Source organism: Equus asinus, chromosome 9 (assembly GCF_041296235.1).
Source record: "Equus asinus isolate D_3611 breed Donkey chromosome 9, EquAss-T2T_v2, whole genome shotgun sequence".
Lineage (NCBI taxonomy): Eukaryota > Metazoa > Chordata > Mammalia > Perissodactyla > Equidae > Equus > Equus asinus.
In genome coordinates this window covers 53,770,485-53,786,003 of record NC_091798.1, presented here as the reverse complement: position 1 = coordinate 53,786,003, position 15,519 = coordinate 53,770,485, and the positions used below count along the sequence as shown (strand labels likewise).

At 40.4% G+C, this 15,519-nt stretch overlaps 1 protein-coding gene across 2 annotated transcripts in view; it reads left to right on the top strand.

The window, feature by feature from the left end:
- PRDM6 (PR/SET domain 6) overlaps window positions 1-15,519 on the top strand; it is a 104,955-nt gene that overhangs the window by 8,349 nt on the left and 81,087 nt on the right. For both annotated transcript variants that reach the window (XM_070517502.1, XM_044780687.2), the window contains one exon: window positions 2,377-2,684. In XM_070517502.1, coding sequence (XP_070373603.1) covers window positions 2,377-2,684 — 308 coding nt within the window. The remainder of the gene's footprint in view (window positions 1-2,376; window positions 2,685-15,519) is intronic.

The window sequence follows — 15,519 nt, the reverse complement described above, 5'->3', positions numbered from 1 at the left end:
AACCCAAGAGTGTGGGAAAGAGAAATCTCTGTAATTCGATCATGCTACCGTAATTTTTGTGGCCCCAAGATAGTGACTTTAGTGAAATATTTCAACTCTATTGATTAAATTATGAGTTTGGATATAAAATTCCCCCGGCTTCATTAGTCTTCCCGGATCTCCAGGTTTAGAGGCTTTGGGGTCAGGCAGACCTGACTGTGAATCTTTCTCGCCACTTTCTAGTTTCTGGTGCTTGGTCAAGTTACATTGCTCTCGAAGCCTCGGTTGCCTCATCTGCAAAATGAGATTCATGATATTCAGATGATGTGGTGTTTGGTTCAAGATAGGTCCTGGCATGTAGTTGGTGCTTGGTAATGATGAGTTTTTATTGTCTTTCTTTTCATTCCTGCTTTGTCTTGAAGCTATTTTCACAATCAGAAGCTTGAGAGGGTTTGTGAAGTGTGTGTGTTCTGGAGGGGTTGACATATGGATACGGGTGGGAATACCTTGCAAATAGGCCATAGGGTCCAAAACAGAGCCTGACTCAGTTTTCACATTAGTTTGTGTTGCTAGAAGAGGAGGCCTTTGGGTAATGGAGGTCCTGAGGCAGGAATACTTCACTACCTTCAGAAACAGGTTGTTGCTTTTCACTTGAGAGGCCTGGGGACACCTCCAAAAAGCTGGGGTCAAAAGGTCCCCTCATTCCCTGGGCTCTCTTGGGCCGAGTAGCTGACTGAGGGGAAGGCACAGCTGGCTGGAGCCCTTCTGCACTGAGATAGGATACTCACATAGGCAACCTTCAGCTGCCTGTGAAGCAAGTGGCCATATGAGGTTTCACTCATCATGTTAGGTTGCGATTAGGTGTTCCTTCGCCGAAGGGTCCTCAATGACTCACTTTGTCACAAGTTATTTGGGCCTTTTGGCTGTTTCAGCACGGATAGGGTACCCCTGGGTGATCCACCAGGACTGGCTGGGACCAAGCCCTGGCCCAGGTGCCCCGAGGCCACGAGGCCACCCTTGCCCAGCGCTGGCGCATCCGCTGGTGCCCAGCGCTCGCCGCCTCCGCCTGCTGGGGCTCGTCCGAGATCATACCCAGTGCCACAGGGCTCCGTGGCCCGGGGGCACCGCGGATCCCCAGGGAGGCTGGACCTGGGAGGCCGGGTTGCGTATCAGGCGCCGAGGCCGCCTCCTTGAGGCAGGTCCGCCAGGCTGGGGCGCAGACACGGCGGCTCCGCCAGGCCCATTAATAACCCCGAGGGCGCAGCGATCCGACAGCGCGGTCGCCGCAGGCCCTGCTTCCCGGGGCCGCCTGGCCTCTTCCCGCCAAGTGTGAGTCGAGGGACAGTGGGCGTCCACGGCTGCCTGGCCCGGAGGGTGGGGGTCCCCTTGAGCGCTGGCTGCTCCGGGGAACGTCAGAGAGAGACGGCTTCACAGCAGCTCTCTGTTTATAACGCAGGATAATCGCAGTTAGCCTGGGGATCAACCGTTAGGGCAGGAGTTGGGGTCCTCTCCATTGAACCATTATCCTGATCATTAAAGACCCATGACCCTCATCGTTAAATTTGCTATTCCTTTCTTTTTGGCTTCCGGGAAGAGCTTCCACGCAAGTACAGTCACCCCTAAACCCACCAGAAGAGCCCCTGTTCCTCCACCCGTCCCCACCTGGCTGGAGTGCCCAGAGCGAGCGCTGCCCGGTGCTCGAGGGACGTCAGCGCCAGTGCGCCCTCGGAGGCTGGCTTCTGGGACTTGGGCTCCGGGGCCCAAGGCCGGCTCCGTCCTCGCGCGCGGCCGCAGGGGGAGGGGGTCCAGAGGAGTGGGAGTGGCGACCGAGCCAGACTGGTTGCCCACCTGCCCTGGTAGTTTTCAGTCTCTTCTGTAATTGTAAAAAGAGGAAAACCAAATACACCCAGGCGACCAATGTAGAATCTCTCCGAGGTACCAGATTGGGCAAGAGATGGGCTTTTCATGGGACAATGATAGACCCACTGCGAAACACCAGAAAGAGAGAGAACCCGAGGGAACAGCGGAGAGGGTCAGAGGGAACTTGGAGGGACAGAAGGGAAGGGAAGGGGGTGGTGGGGACAGAGAGAGAGAGAGAGAGCCTGAGCAGAAGCCGAGAGCCGTCTGTTCCGCGGAGACAACGACGCCATCCGCGCCCAGCTCGGAAGGTTTTGGGGCGCCCTGAGTCTCGACGCGGTACCAGGAGGATTCCTAGGGAGCGGCTCGTGTTCACCTCTCTCCTACTCCCCGTGGCCCCTGCGCCCTCACGGTGTCGTGTCCCTCGCAGGTAGCTTACCCAGGCAGGGATGCTGTTGCCTCGGGGATTTACCCGAGGATGGGCCGCCAAGCGGCCAGGTTAACCCTCTCCCTTCCCTCCCTCCCGCGTGTCTCCGGCAGGTTGCGACATGTGCGCGGACAACCGCAACGGTGAGTGCCCCATGCATGGGCCGCTGCACTCGCTGCGCCGGCTCGTGGGCACCAGCAGCGCCGCGGCGGCCGTGCCCCCGCCGGAGCTGCCCGAGTGGCTGCGGGACCTGCCGCGGGAGGTGTGCCTGTGCACCAGCACCGTGCCCGGCCTGGCCTACGGCATTTGCGCGGCGCAGAGGATCCAGCAGGGCACCTGGATTGGGCCCTTCCAGGGCGTCCTCCTGCCCCCGGAGAAGGTGCAGGCCGGCGCCGTGAGGAACACGCAGCATCTCTGGGAGGTAAGTCGCCCGCCGCCTAGCACATTGCCATCCAGCTGGAGCTTTGGCCAGCAAAGAGCCTGGACCTTGGAGGGTGACAACTTCGAGGAGAGCCTCCTTTGTTCCCCAGAGAGTAGTGGATAGACTTCTCTGGTGATACAAATGCCTGGTGTCTGCAGCGCTTACCTTACGGAGGTGCAGAGCTGGGCGTGGCACAACAGCAACTCAGCCAGAAAGACAGGGCTTATAGGTTTCTGAGATGGACTTACCTAAACAAGCCTCTATTCCAGCCGGGATGGGTTTGACCATTGGTCTCCCTGGATCTTGGGAAAAAGAGAAACCAGTTGAGGAGATGAAACAGAGAAGATTGGGCACTGGGGAGTAAGCTGGGTGAACTTTGTGCCCCATTCTAAGCTCTTCCAAGATGTCTTTGCGGGTGGGTGAGAAGGAACATAAGTATAGACAGCACGAAGGAGAGTCAGGCTCATTTTCTCTGATAAAAACAATTTTGTAAACACCGAGTATGAGACTGCAACATGTTTCGTAACTTTCAAAGTGCCTGAAGTAAGCAAATTATATTGTGAATCAGAAATCACAAATTCTGATTCTACTCTGACAAAGTACAATTATGCAACCTTCAACAAAAAAAAAATCAAAACATAGGAAAGCTGAACACTTTGGTATAACCCAATTGATGATAATACCTCAATGGCCCAATCTTACCTGATGCTGTTATTTAAAAATAAACAACCTATTTGAAAAACGTTAACCTGAGCTTTCTCCTAAAGCTTTATGATTAATTATTGAGGTCCATTCCTCAAGAGACAGACCCTTAGCCTAGGTAATCCCCCTACCAATTTTAGCCACTTCCCACCCATAGAGAGTTATTTATGAAATACAAGATGCTAGACGTCTTGCTTTTAAGGGCAATATGTAAATCTGAGTAACTGAGGCCAAGGAATATAATGGAGTGGGAATAGCCAGAAAAGAAAGTTTCTTAAATTCCAGGGGCCAAGTTGTCATGGCCCTTATGGCTCCATTAATGGGTCATTTCTGCAGCAGCTTGCCCCACACACTTGGCTCAGCAGCCTGTCAAGATGATCATTTTCACTGTGAGCAGCCTTGTAGTCATTAAAACTTGTAGGACTCAATAATCCACTCAAATTTTTGCTAAGCACCCTGACCAGCACGGTTAGGCCCTGGAGATACAGTGTTGTGAAAAATAGACCCTGTCTCCAGAACCCTTACGTGACTGTTGGCTATGGGGTGCTGAGGCCTGTGCCTGCAAAGCCTCCTTTGATAGGGGAGGAGCTAAGAGTATGAGCTCACAGCCCAGCAGCCCAAGACGACCACATGATGTCCATTGGCTGCACCATGCCCTTGTTATCCTCTGGTGCCCTGTGCCCAGGCCCGCAGGTTCCATTTCTCTCAACTATTGTTGGAAAACAGTTATACATTTTTAGTCTTTTGGGATGGGATTCTTAAGTGAGGCAAAAAAAGTTGAGCATATTTATGTTCCCAAATAGAGCTTTTTCTTTTTGTTTTTTTTTTTTAAACAGAAACTTTTATAGGAAAACAGGGGAGGAGAGCATGACTTGGTCCATTCAGGCAGGTTAAAAGTTAGAACTTTGGGGTAGGAAAAACTGACAAGTGGGAAATAATCGAAGCATCTGGTTTTGAAATATTTCCTAGTTGGTTTTGTTTCTGACTAATTAGTTGTAACCTCCAATGTGGTTTAAAGTTTGTAAAACACTTCCAGGCACTTTTCATGTTTCACTGGTGTTATTAGGAGCTGTAATACCGTACGGTTAAAGGTCTGCCAGTACTTTTCTAAGGAAATCATAAAGCAAACATTCAGTGGTGCTGATTTGCTCTATCTGAAAATGTTAAAACTGAACACTATTATATTGCCCTCTGATGCTCCAGGTTTAGTGCCCATCTATTTTTAGAGTGCCAGAGGACAAAGCCATAAACATGAAAAAAATCCAATAGTTCTGTATTTGTTTTTTTTCCCTCAAAGCTTTGGATGATGGGGATGTTGGCAGGAGACCACTACACATATGGAATATAATGATATACATGAATACTGAAAACTATGGAGCCTTTCTTTTGTACCTTTACTTTTACTTGATGAAGTTAAAATTCTGTTGTCATAAGGAGACCAGGGAATTTAATTGGCTTTTTGTTTCTGTTGTTGTTGATACTTCAGTAGTTATGAAGTGAGTTTTACCTGTTATTTGGGTGAGTTGAGTGTGTTGGGTGTGTGCATAGAGTTTGTTCTGTGTTATAGAAAAGGCTTGCTGGGTGTTTGCTTGAATGGTCTACAGGTCCCTACTCCTGATTCAGGACGTAATCTATTTTCATCATCTGTAAGAACAGTTAGAAGAACATACATTTAGGGGACTGAAGGGATATTAAAATGCAGCCATGCAAAATGTATCCGTCTCCTAGGAGATCATGTAAAATGTGACTGACTGGGGCCAGGTAACTTAGTGCCAATGTCCATTTGTAAGATAAAACACTTACTTTAATAGGGCTCAGATTTTTATTAGTGTAATTATTTTTAAGATAGGAAATACGAGTTTATTTTTAATTTTTAAACCTTATGATTTATTATTTTTATGAAATGTGACTATTTGAATTAAGTTACATTTATAACAGAAGCCTCTTAACGTTGGATTGTTCCTTAAATTTTAGTCTTTCCTTTCAAACAAACCTAAATTCTATTGTGAAAATTTTTAATTATTGTATTTTCTGTATTAAAAAGAATCAGTAATTGGAATACACTGTTAGGTCTATATGAAACTTTTGGCAATAATTGTTTAATGACTCATGTAATAATTATCCATTTTAAAAACATATTCTTTTAGATATCTTCCAGAATATCAGGCCGACATAAAACAGATCTTTAAAAAATTAAAAGCACTTGAATCATGACTCTTTCGTTTTAAAAGTCAACTGGAATCGTTTCTCTTCTTCGCATTTTTTCAAGTCACTTGCTGATGAAGAAATGTCTTTATATTTAGAGTTCAATACTCAGGTCCTGATGGATCTTACCAGAGTTACTTATCTTTATTTCAGTACAATAAATGGATTGCTAATCTTTTCCCGTCACTGTTTCCAAGTAGATGATGGATTTTTGTTTCAGTTTACAGTTCATTGTTTTTAGTATGGTTGTACTTTATTATACACATGAAGGCTTATTACAGAAACAATCAGATTCACCTTAGTTACTCCTTTTGTTTAATCATTAAAAGCTCTATTTTCTTTGTTGAAAAATGACTTTTTAATATTTAACATACATCAGCCATGGAGAGCTTGTTTGATTGGTTTGTAAGTGTGCTATCATTTTTTAGTTAATGTTATCTTTGTGTATAATCCTCGTTCTTAAAAATATAGCAATTGAAAGAAAGTTAATTATCATTCCATTATCTTCAGTATGTTTTGACTTTTTTGGGTGTTTATGGGAAATTGAAAGAGTTTTTCTTTTTTCTTTTAACAATAAACCAAGGTAATTCTTTTTGTAGTTTGAGGAGATTAACAAGTTAAAAGCCAAATTATTAGTCATTTTTGGGGCCAATTTCTTTTAGAATCAGAATTTTAATATGGTTTATAAAAAATAATAAATTCAGATAGTTTAAAACACAAACATTACAGAGTGGGTGAAACGATCATTTGCCTTGCTTACATACATTTATTCCAACAAGACTTGAATGCATGATATATTTCTAGCTATTTGGACATAATGGGAAAAATCTTTCTGAATGTTTTGCAAAGAAAACATAGTCTTTCTCAGCAATTAGGTCTTATTGATGAGAATGAGATAATTTTATCCTAATGTGTTTTATAATAAAGAAGTGAAAAGGCACATTTGATTCCAACATTTATGAAAACATTATCTCAATTATTAATGTGCCCTTTTTCCCTTGAGATAAATTAATCTAGTTGCACATGGTTTTGCCTTTCTGCTTAACATCAGAATTTAATATGACTGGACCTGAGGAATGTACACAGTGTATACTTAAAATTCTACTGGAACAAAATACGGAAGTTTAAAGTAAAGTTACAGTTTAAGATAGGCTAGAATTACTTAGGCCTTTCAACTCAAAGTCTGATTTGACAAGAAATTTTAGCAACAATGGCAAGATAAATTGCACTTATTTTCACCCTAGGAAAATGATTCTGCTAATTGAAATAATGTAGTGACTTGTTAGGATTACAGTCAAAGTGCAAGAAAGTGATTTAATTTTACAGAACCTGTCTTCTCTTTGCCCGAGTAAATTTGAGTGTCTCATTTTCATTTGCACTATGTGGAAACCGTCATGATCTTTCTTCAGAAAAATCAAGGGGGATAACATAATGTGGTCCTTTTTGTGGTTTGATTTTGTGCCATAGTAGTTTAGATTTAATAAGAGTTTTGCTTTTAAGCAAATGTATTTTTCATCATTACCGTTTAGCTTAGGTCAAAAGGCATTAATGAAAACCAATATTAAAAATATATTACACATTGCAAAATGTTTATATTTCAAAACCATCACAGGTAATTGGTATTAAAAGGAAATGAATTGATTTCATATTTTAAATGTATTATATATGTTTCTAAAATGACTCAATTCTATACATAGTACTGTACCCATTTGTATATATTTAGATGTTGAAAAAATCATTTAAAATTAATCACTTTAAATTAAAATAATTTTTAAATTAAATTAACATCATTTAAAAATTGTTCCAGGGGCTGGCCCTGTTGCGTAGTGGTTAAGTTTGCGTGCTCCGCTTCGGCGGCCCAGGGTTTCACAGGTTCGGATCCTGGCCGTGGACATGGCACCGCTCATCAGGCCACACTGAGGTGGCGTCCGTCCCACATGCCACAACTAGAAGGACCTGCAACTAAAAATATACAACTATATACTGGGGGGCTTTGGGGAGAAAAGGGAAAAATAAAATCTTAAAAAAAAAAATTGTTCTAGTTAGTACTGTAAGTATATACTCCGTGTTTTGCCTTATAGACTTTGGCTCATTTTGGCCTGATTCACCAAAACACCAGGGGATAGAATTATGTGGCTGTCACAGCTATACTGAAGTAAAAATTGTGTTTCTTAGCAATTTATCATTTAAAGTACTAGACTGCTTGTCAACTTGGTTTTGAATATGTCAATTTCATGAAATCCAAGTAATTTCCCCTTAAAAATAAACCATAGTAATGTTACTGTTATGTTTTAAATTATGCAGAGTAACAGCTGGTGTATCTCTTTGACTTTGCCTCATTTGATTTGAAGGTGTCTTTTATAGTGGTGCCCATTTGATAGAGTGTGAGCATTTTGTAGTTTTACATAAACTGTAAAACCATCTGCCACCTCTTGGAATCGTTTCCAGCATTGTGTTAAAAATCAAAACTTAAGTACTTAAAGTTGGCTTTGAAAAGGCCCATTTAAAGTCCTGTTCCTTTTGGTTTATGTATCACCTTGCACAGTGCCACTCTTGGTTTTCTAAATCCAAAAATGACTCTGCTTTAAAAAAAATTATAACAGCCATTTGGAAATTCTCCTGTTAGTAAGATTTAATCTAAATATGTATGTGACAGTACAGTGCTTTAGTAGCAAATTGTTTACCAAGAGTGATGTGTTCTGTATCTCCAGGACTATTTTCTCATTAGGCAGTTCAGTTTATCTATTGTTTACAGATTACTTCTTTTATTGATATCATTTTGTCCATGTGAAGAAAATAATTCACAAGTATTTCTTGGTCCATAACTGCACATTTTCTTACATCATGTAATTTTTTTCTTTTTCCACACTGACTTAAAAGTAGGATATAGAAATTAAAATCCAAATCTCAGAGGGTCCTGAACAGATGAAGTCTGCCCTTCCCAGTCACTGTATGGCAGCAAGTGATCTGATGAAAATCTGGTTATGGTAACACTGGGCCTGAGAAACCTGCGGGGGAGCCTTTTTATTTCACTGTGTCAATTAAGGCAGTTTTAATTATTTGAGTAAGTCTCTTGTGTTACCTGGAAATTGCTTATAGTTTTAGTATAATATTATGGGTTTTAAAATCTTTTAATTGAAAACTATTCTGCCTATTACTGCCAAAAACTGCCTATTACTAAGCTGAGGAATCATGCCCACAATATTGAAATCCTCTCTTCTCAGAGGATGGAGGTGATACGTTTGTAGTGTGGGAAAAATATTTTGCTGTTCTAAAGAATGCCGTGCACAGAACCACTATGAAACTACCTCGCTCTCTCTTTTTCTTTCTTTCTTTTTTAGAATCGTACACTCCAGGATTTCATGAGTTCAGACATTCCTTGTGTATTTACACAAGAAATACAGACTCCGGTATAACTACTTAGCATAAAAGCCAGAGAAGCCAGAACAGAATATACTTCTCCTTGTAAGCATTTGCCACCTCGCTCAGATAAGTTACAGAATTCCATTATCCAAATTGTTACACATGTGTGACAGAGGTTGACCTTTCGTCATGTCAATCCTTTTTGTGTAGGCCCCAGGCTCCAGCCTAATGGCTCAAACCCTGATTTACTCACTGTAATAAGGGCAGGAGGTCGAGCGATTGTCAGGCTGCCTGTTCGTACTCTTCTTGGAGCCTGGTTGAAGGCTGTTAACACAAAGCTTTTCAAAGTGAATTTACAACCGGCACCACTGACAGAGGCCAATCAGTGCACCATAAATGTCAGGTTAGTGAGATTGAGCAGTAAGTAAAGTACTGACAGCACACTATTGGCTGGAATCAATTGGCCAGGGTTTAACTGAGAAGAGCAATCTATGTGTGGCGAGCTTATGGAGAGTTAAGTGTGCAGACTGGGTTTCCAGGTGGAGTCCGTAGATTTACCTGTTAGCAGGAGCTGAAAGGTTGGGACGTCACCCATTTGCTTCAGTGCATCCAGCCAGCATCATCTGTGGTGATGTCCTTCACAATCTAGGAGTTCAGAGTGGTGGAGCCTGCTGACTCTGAGGGTTGGTGGTAAAAAATGGCATTAGACAGAAAAGAAAGAGAGAAAAGCTATTACAATATGGGGCTGTTAGAACTGAAGGATGCATCCATGCATTGCAGTTCAGCGAAAGATAATTTGTTCAAATTCCAAAACTGTAATAGGGAGTTCCACAAAGGCCCTCTTTTTTATAAAGCCTCTCTTTTGCTCTTCCTGAGGCTCAGCAGTGCAAAACTTTCATGGAAGTCACTAATGAGTGATTATAGTTTGAGGGTCTGAATATCCATGAGATGTGGTTTCCCACCAGACGGAATGTTTTTATCATTTTGTGTAATGACAGCCTGGACAACAATTCATTTAGCTCTGAAGACATCAGCATTAAAATGGAGGAATCCATTAAAATGCTGTATGCAAGGATTTATAAATTAGGCAATTTCCTTGATTATTGCAATCATTTACAAAATTGATTGTTCCAGTGTGGTATAGACAGATTTCAGCAACGGTCATTGACAACAAGCACATTCTCTGATATCTATAGTTACTGGTCACTAAACCAGGTCACTATTCCTCACCCACCCCCTGCTGTTCTTGGTTTCAAGGTCAGGCAGACTTTCAAAGAAGCTTTATTTATGAAGTTTCATTTGTCTTCAGAGGGGGCCCACCTAGGCTGTAAGGGTAGCTGCAGGCTGCTCTAAAGTTTGCAGCATTGTTTTTATATTTTAATCTTAATTTTGGAGGAGAGTGTTGATGATCCTGATATACTTGAGATCAGTAGCACAGATTTTGAGATGATGCCAACTTAAAAGGAAATAATTTTTGCAAATTGCAGCTGTAAATATTTATTTGATTGAAGATCTAAAAGTCAATAATGTGTTTTATTTGTTGGTCCTTAAAGTTCTAATTATCCAATAGATATATCATAGAGTCACTGGATTTTAGGTCAATTAATTTTGGAAGGCATAATGAAGACATTGTTACAAGTGTGAAATGCTGAAAACGCTGCTGGTTTTCCTATACAAGAACACACACAACAAGTTTGCTTGGTGCTTAATCACTAACCACAAACCACAAAGTTGCCTTTCTTTCTGAAATATCAGACATGGGCATGCCAAACGTGTCTGCAGAGCTCTAGCCAATGAAAGCTAGCCATGTGGTTTATGCTTAGTACAAAATAACTGCCTTTAGACATTTGTTTTTAATCATAATTTTGTTTTAATCATAATTTTACCGTTCAGAAACTCTATCACAAACTGGGCCTTGTAAAATAACAACACTTTAGAAAATTGTCTAACACTATTGGGGAGACAAACAGCTTTTAGTTTGTCCTGATTTGAATACATTATAATTTGATTTCAAGGTAGTTCGTTGTTTAAAAGGGGAGATGTTATGTTTCAGGAAGTCCTATGGCTTGGTGGCACCTTGTGTTTATTTGGCTATTCGTGCTTAATAAGGCAGAAGTTCATTTTCAGTTTTAATTAGTTGTAAAATTCAACTGCTTAAAAATTAAGGAAAAGGCAATATTTTCACTTCGGTGTCTTGATATTATCTCCTCATTTTTATTTAAAATTTTTTTTCACGATATTTCTGGTTTCTGTTAAGACTTAAAAGCCGTGTGACTAGCTCTGTCTTGGGTGAACTGTGAATGAGGCACTCAGTATTAGAGATGTTTTTGCCAGTGCCCTTGTACATTTATTTAATAAACCAAAATTTACAGTGTGCAGTTGTGAAATAATGATATGAGATTAAGCCCATTTTATTAAAATGAACAGTGTTTTTCACTGTCTGTGACCATTTTAAATTAAAGATGCCTCAGATAATGAAGTGTCTTCTTTAGAAACATTCAGTGTAATCTAATTCAGTAGAAGCTTCTTAAGTGATTTTTAATTGGAATCAAATTAAATGTAATCAAGTCATGTTTTCTGTGCCTTGTAAAGCACCAAACCTAAGTGTTGTTAGCATGCGTGGGAATATTAATGTTTATCACAAAAGTAACAGCATTTCAGATATCCATGCTACCTCCAAAATGGTAGATAACCCATATGTAAATCCTAGGTTAGAATACAGTGCTTTTGGAAACTGTTGTATTTGTCCCAAGCTAATATTAAAACTCATTTGTGATATAAAAAATGCACAAATAGTTCCTGGGGGACTGAAAAATATTGGGCTACTGAGGAAAGTACTTAACTTCAATTTATTGCAATTAATTGCAGTTTAAAACTTGACCTGGATAATCCACAAAGTGGAGAATCCCATTACTAGGCTTTCAAATTGTGGAAATGAACTTTTCTGTTAAAAATGATTAATGATGATCATAAGAAATTTAAACTATATAAAAGTATAAACAGTGATAACCATTGTTGATTTTTATGATGGCCTTTTCAGAGATGATTATGTAATACCATACACATTTATTTCATTAAATCACAGTTTTGGTAAAAGATATTTGCACTATATCCTTGATAGTGCAAAACACATTTTTAAAGCAGCAACCAATGGCACTGTTTTCATAGGATCTGCTGCAAATGTTTCAATTTAGCTCACCCAGGAATAGATTTTGATTTTGTGTCTAGTCCCATCCTCTCCTCTCTGCATCTTTCTTGGTGGGAAATTTTATTAACAGTCTGCAGACCCTACTGATATTATAGGAACATTTCTACCGGTATTTTCATATATTTTATAGCATGTGTCTTTAAGAAGACCGGAGCCTTTCTGGGGTTTATAGGGAAATTTTAATGGTCCTCAGAGAGGAAGGAAACAATTTCTGTTTTCCTTTCTATACATGAAAGTGTTAACAAAAAAGGAGCAGATCTCTATGAAATGCTTTTCTAAGTAGGAAGACTCATAATTTATCCAGCTGTGAGATTTTACTTAATTTACTTAATTTGTTTGTACCTCTATTTCTCCATGTGTAAAAGAGAGTCATATTGGAGTATTACACAAATTAGAGAGACAATATTTATGACTTTTGAGTAACAAAAGTGATTTTCCCTTTTCCAGTTGGGATTTTAATAGTAATTTTTAAGTCTCTAGTGTACTCTGCTCGTAGTTATAAAGAATCTCATCATTAGACTGTTAAAACAAGAGATTGTAGGCCATAGACCATGATAAAGAGTTTGGATTTAATTACTTACTACAAAATCAGGCTTAAATAATATTTAAATGCAAACTCATTTAGCACTACTTACAAGTAAGAAAAGATTAGGAATTAAAGGGATACCATGCAACATGGATGTAGACAAAAGTCATTGGATGGCTTTAATTTTTAAAACTGCATTTCTAGTGGAGGGCAACAAGAATAACTTACAAATATTTGGCACATAAAGAACATTTCCTAGATGTACATGATTTTGGCAAGCGAAATGATCACTCTTACTCCTCACAACAGAGAGCTGATTTGCAATATGAAAATGTAGGGGGAATGACTTAGTAACATCTAGAAAAATCACAAGGAAGCCGTAAACCTGAAAGTCTTTTACCATGGACCTCAAGTCAGGAGCAATTCTTTAGGTAGGTCTGACACTGGATATTGAATTATGAATAGAAAAATATCCCCATGCCTAGCATACTGTGGCTTGTCAATAAACATTAAATGGCAACAAGTCAATATAGTAGCACATTTGCCACTGTCCATAAAAATGTGTGTGCAGCTGTGTGTGTACCAGTGAATACCGAGGTAACAGTACACTATACTGAATGTGTCTATGTTGATCCTTTGAAAAGCAAGATTTCCAAAGGATAGTCTATAGTTAGAAAATTTTAGATGAAAAAGTAAACATAAATACCAAAACATGTCATAAGGAACAAAAAATTTAGACTAAAATTAATATTTTTTTCTAATATATATTTCATATTAATCATTTCCATTATGATATGTGGAGTTTTCACTTGGTAGTTTAAGTAGAAGTGATATTCAAAATATGAGACAAACAATTCAGCTTAGACTGTACTTCTAAATGTGGACTCCTGCAGTGGTATCTATGCTGTACCAGCTACATATCAACTCCAAATCCAGGATAGCTAGCTGTGTTTTAGCAAAGCTATTAAACAATTAAACAATAAGAATAATAATCTATAATGAGTATAGACATTCAATTTTGCAAGGCAAAAAATCCTGGAGATTGGTTGCACAACAATATGAATATTCTTGACGCTACTAATCTGTACACTTAAAAATGGTTAAAATGGTAACTTTTATGTTATGTGTATTTTACCACAATTGAAAAAATAATCTAGACTTTAAGTGATTTTTTCCCCCTCTAGCTCAATAATTCTTAAACTGTAGCATACATAAGAATCTTGAGGCACAGGGAGCCAAGTAAAATGCAATCTGGGGACCTGCCCCTAAAAGATTCTGATTCAGTAGTTCCGCACTGGGGCCCAGGAATCTATTTTCTTAACAAACGTCCCATGTGGTCCTGGAACTGCACTTTAGGAAACAAAATGCCAGGCTCCACCTTTCTCTGCCTTACTCCTGTGGTTGCTGGCTCGCCTTCCGGCCCCTCCCTTGTCTTGGCTACTCTTGAATAAGACTGGCATCTTTTCTGCTTCAGTTTCATACCTGGTCTCGTCTATTTCTGAGTTAATTCTAGTCTCAACCTTGCTTTCATTCTGCTACACTGTGGCTAATCTCTGGACGTTTCCAATCTCCTCCCTTAACCATGCACCGTGTCCCCCCGCCCCCAGCCTCCGCCGCCTTAGATAGATAGATTAGATAGATTGATTGGTTGATAATAGGTAGATAGGTAGGTAGGTAGTAAAGACAGATATAAATATTAAAGAACTACTAACAGGCAGCAAAATGGACTCCCATGACTTTTGTCTGTTTTGTGTTTTGGGAGACCACCTGGCTGGGTGTAAGGAAGCAGCCAAAAAGGCAGAAAGTTTCACACTGTGTATAAATTGCAGTGTGTAATTAGTCCCTGAGACATCGAGGTGTGCTTCAGAGGAGGTGGCCTATTGGAAGGCTTTTGGTGGTGTTCACAAGCCCTGAGTTCCAGCTCTCACTGGGTCTGAGCTATGTGACCTGGAGCAGACACCTTGTCTCCCTCAGCTCTTACCAGCACTACATCCGGTTGCAGTGTCCTCTCCATTTCTCCTGTGAGTCTCTTCTGTGCAGTCCTATATCATATAGAGAGGCCATATGCTCCTTGCATGACGTTTGTGATTTGCAGTCTGTAAATTTTCCATATGCCAACCTTATCTGCAAATTTGCTGATCATCTGTTTTCCTCCTTGACTCCCCATTTCTGCCTGTTGATGGAAGTAGTCTGTGAGCATGCACCCTGTTTTCTGATCTCACCTTCTCACTCAGAGATCTCACCTGTTCTTATTGTTTCAATTGCTCCCTGTGAGGAATGGCCCTCAGACTTCATTTCCTGCACTGATCTCTCTTAAATTCTATATCCTCAGTTGTCTGTGGGACATCTCCTTTTGGGTATCCTGATATTATTTCAAATTGAGTTCTCTAACTGTCCCCACCCTACATGTCCTCAAATAGGTGTCTATTTATCCTTAACTTACGGTGCTCTCATAGTCCTTTTTGGCCTATGAGCCCAACATTTTGGAGTTACTGTAAAGGCTTTTTAAAATATTTGTATTCATGGCGACTAACAGAGTGTCTAGCATACAAAAGGCACTTAAACACTGTTGATCTGATAGCGTTAATAAGAGCTAACACAATTAAGCTGAGGCTATGTGCCAGGCACTCTGCTTAGAGCTATATAGGGATTATCTTAATTCATCCTCAGAATAACCCAATGAGGTAAAGACTACTATAGTCATTTTTCAGATGAAGAAACTTTTAGATGAAGGCACAGAGAAGTTAAGTAACTTGCCCAAGGCTGTATGTAGTAAGTGTAGGATTTCCACAGAGGTGTTGTGGGGTGCAGAGTCCTTGCTCTTAACCAGC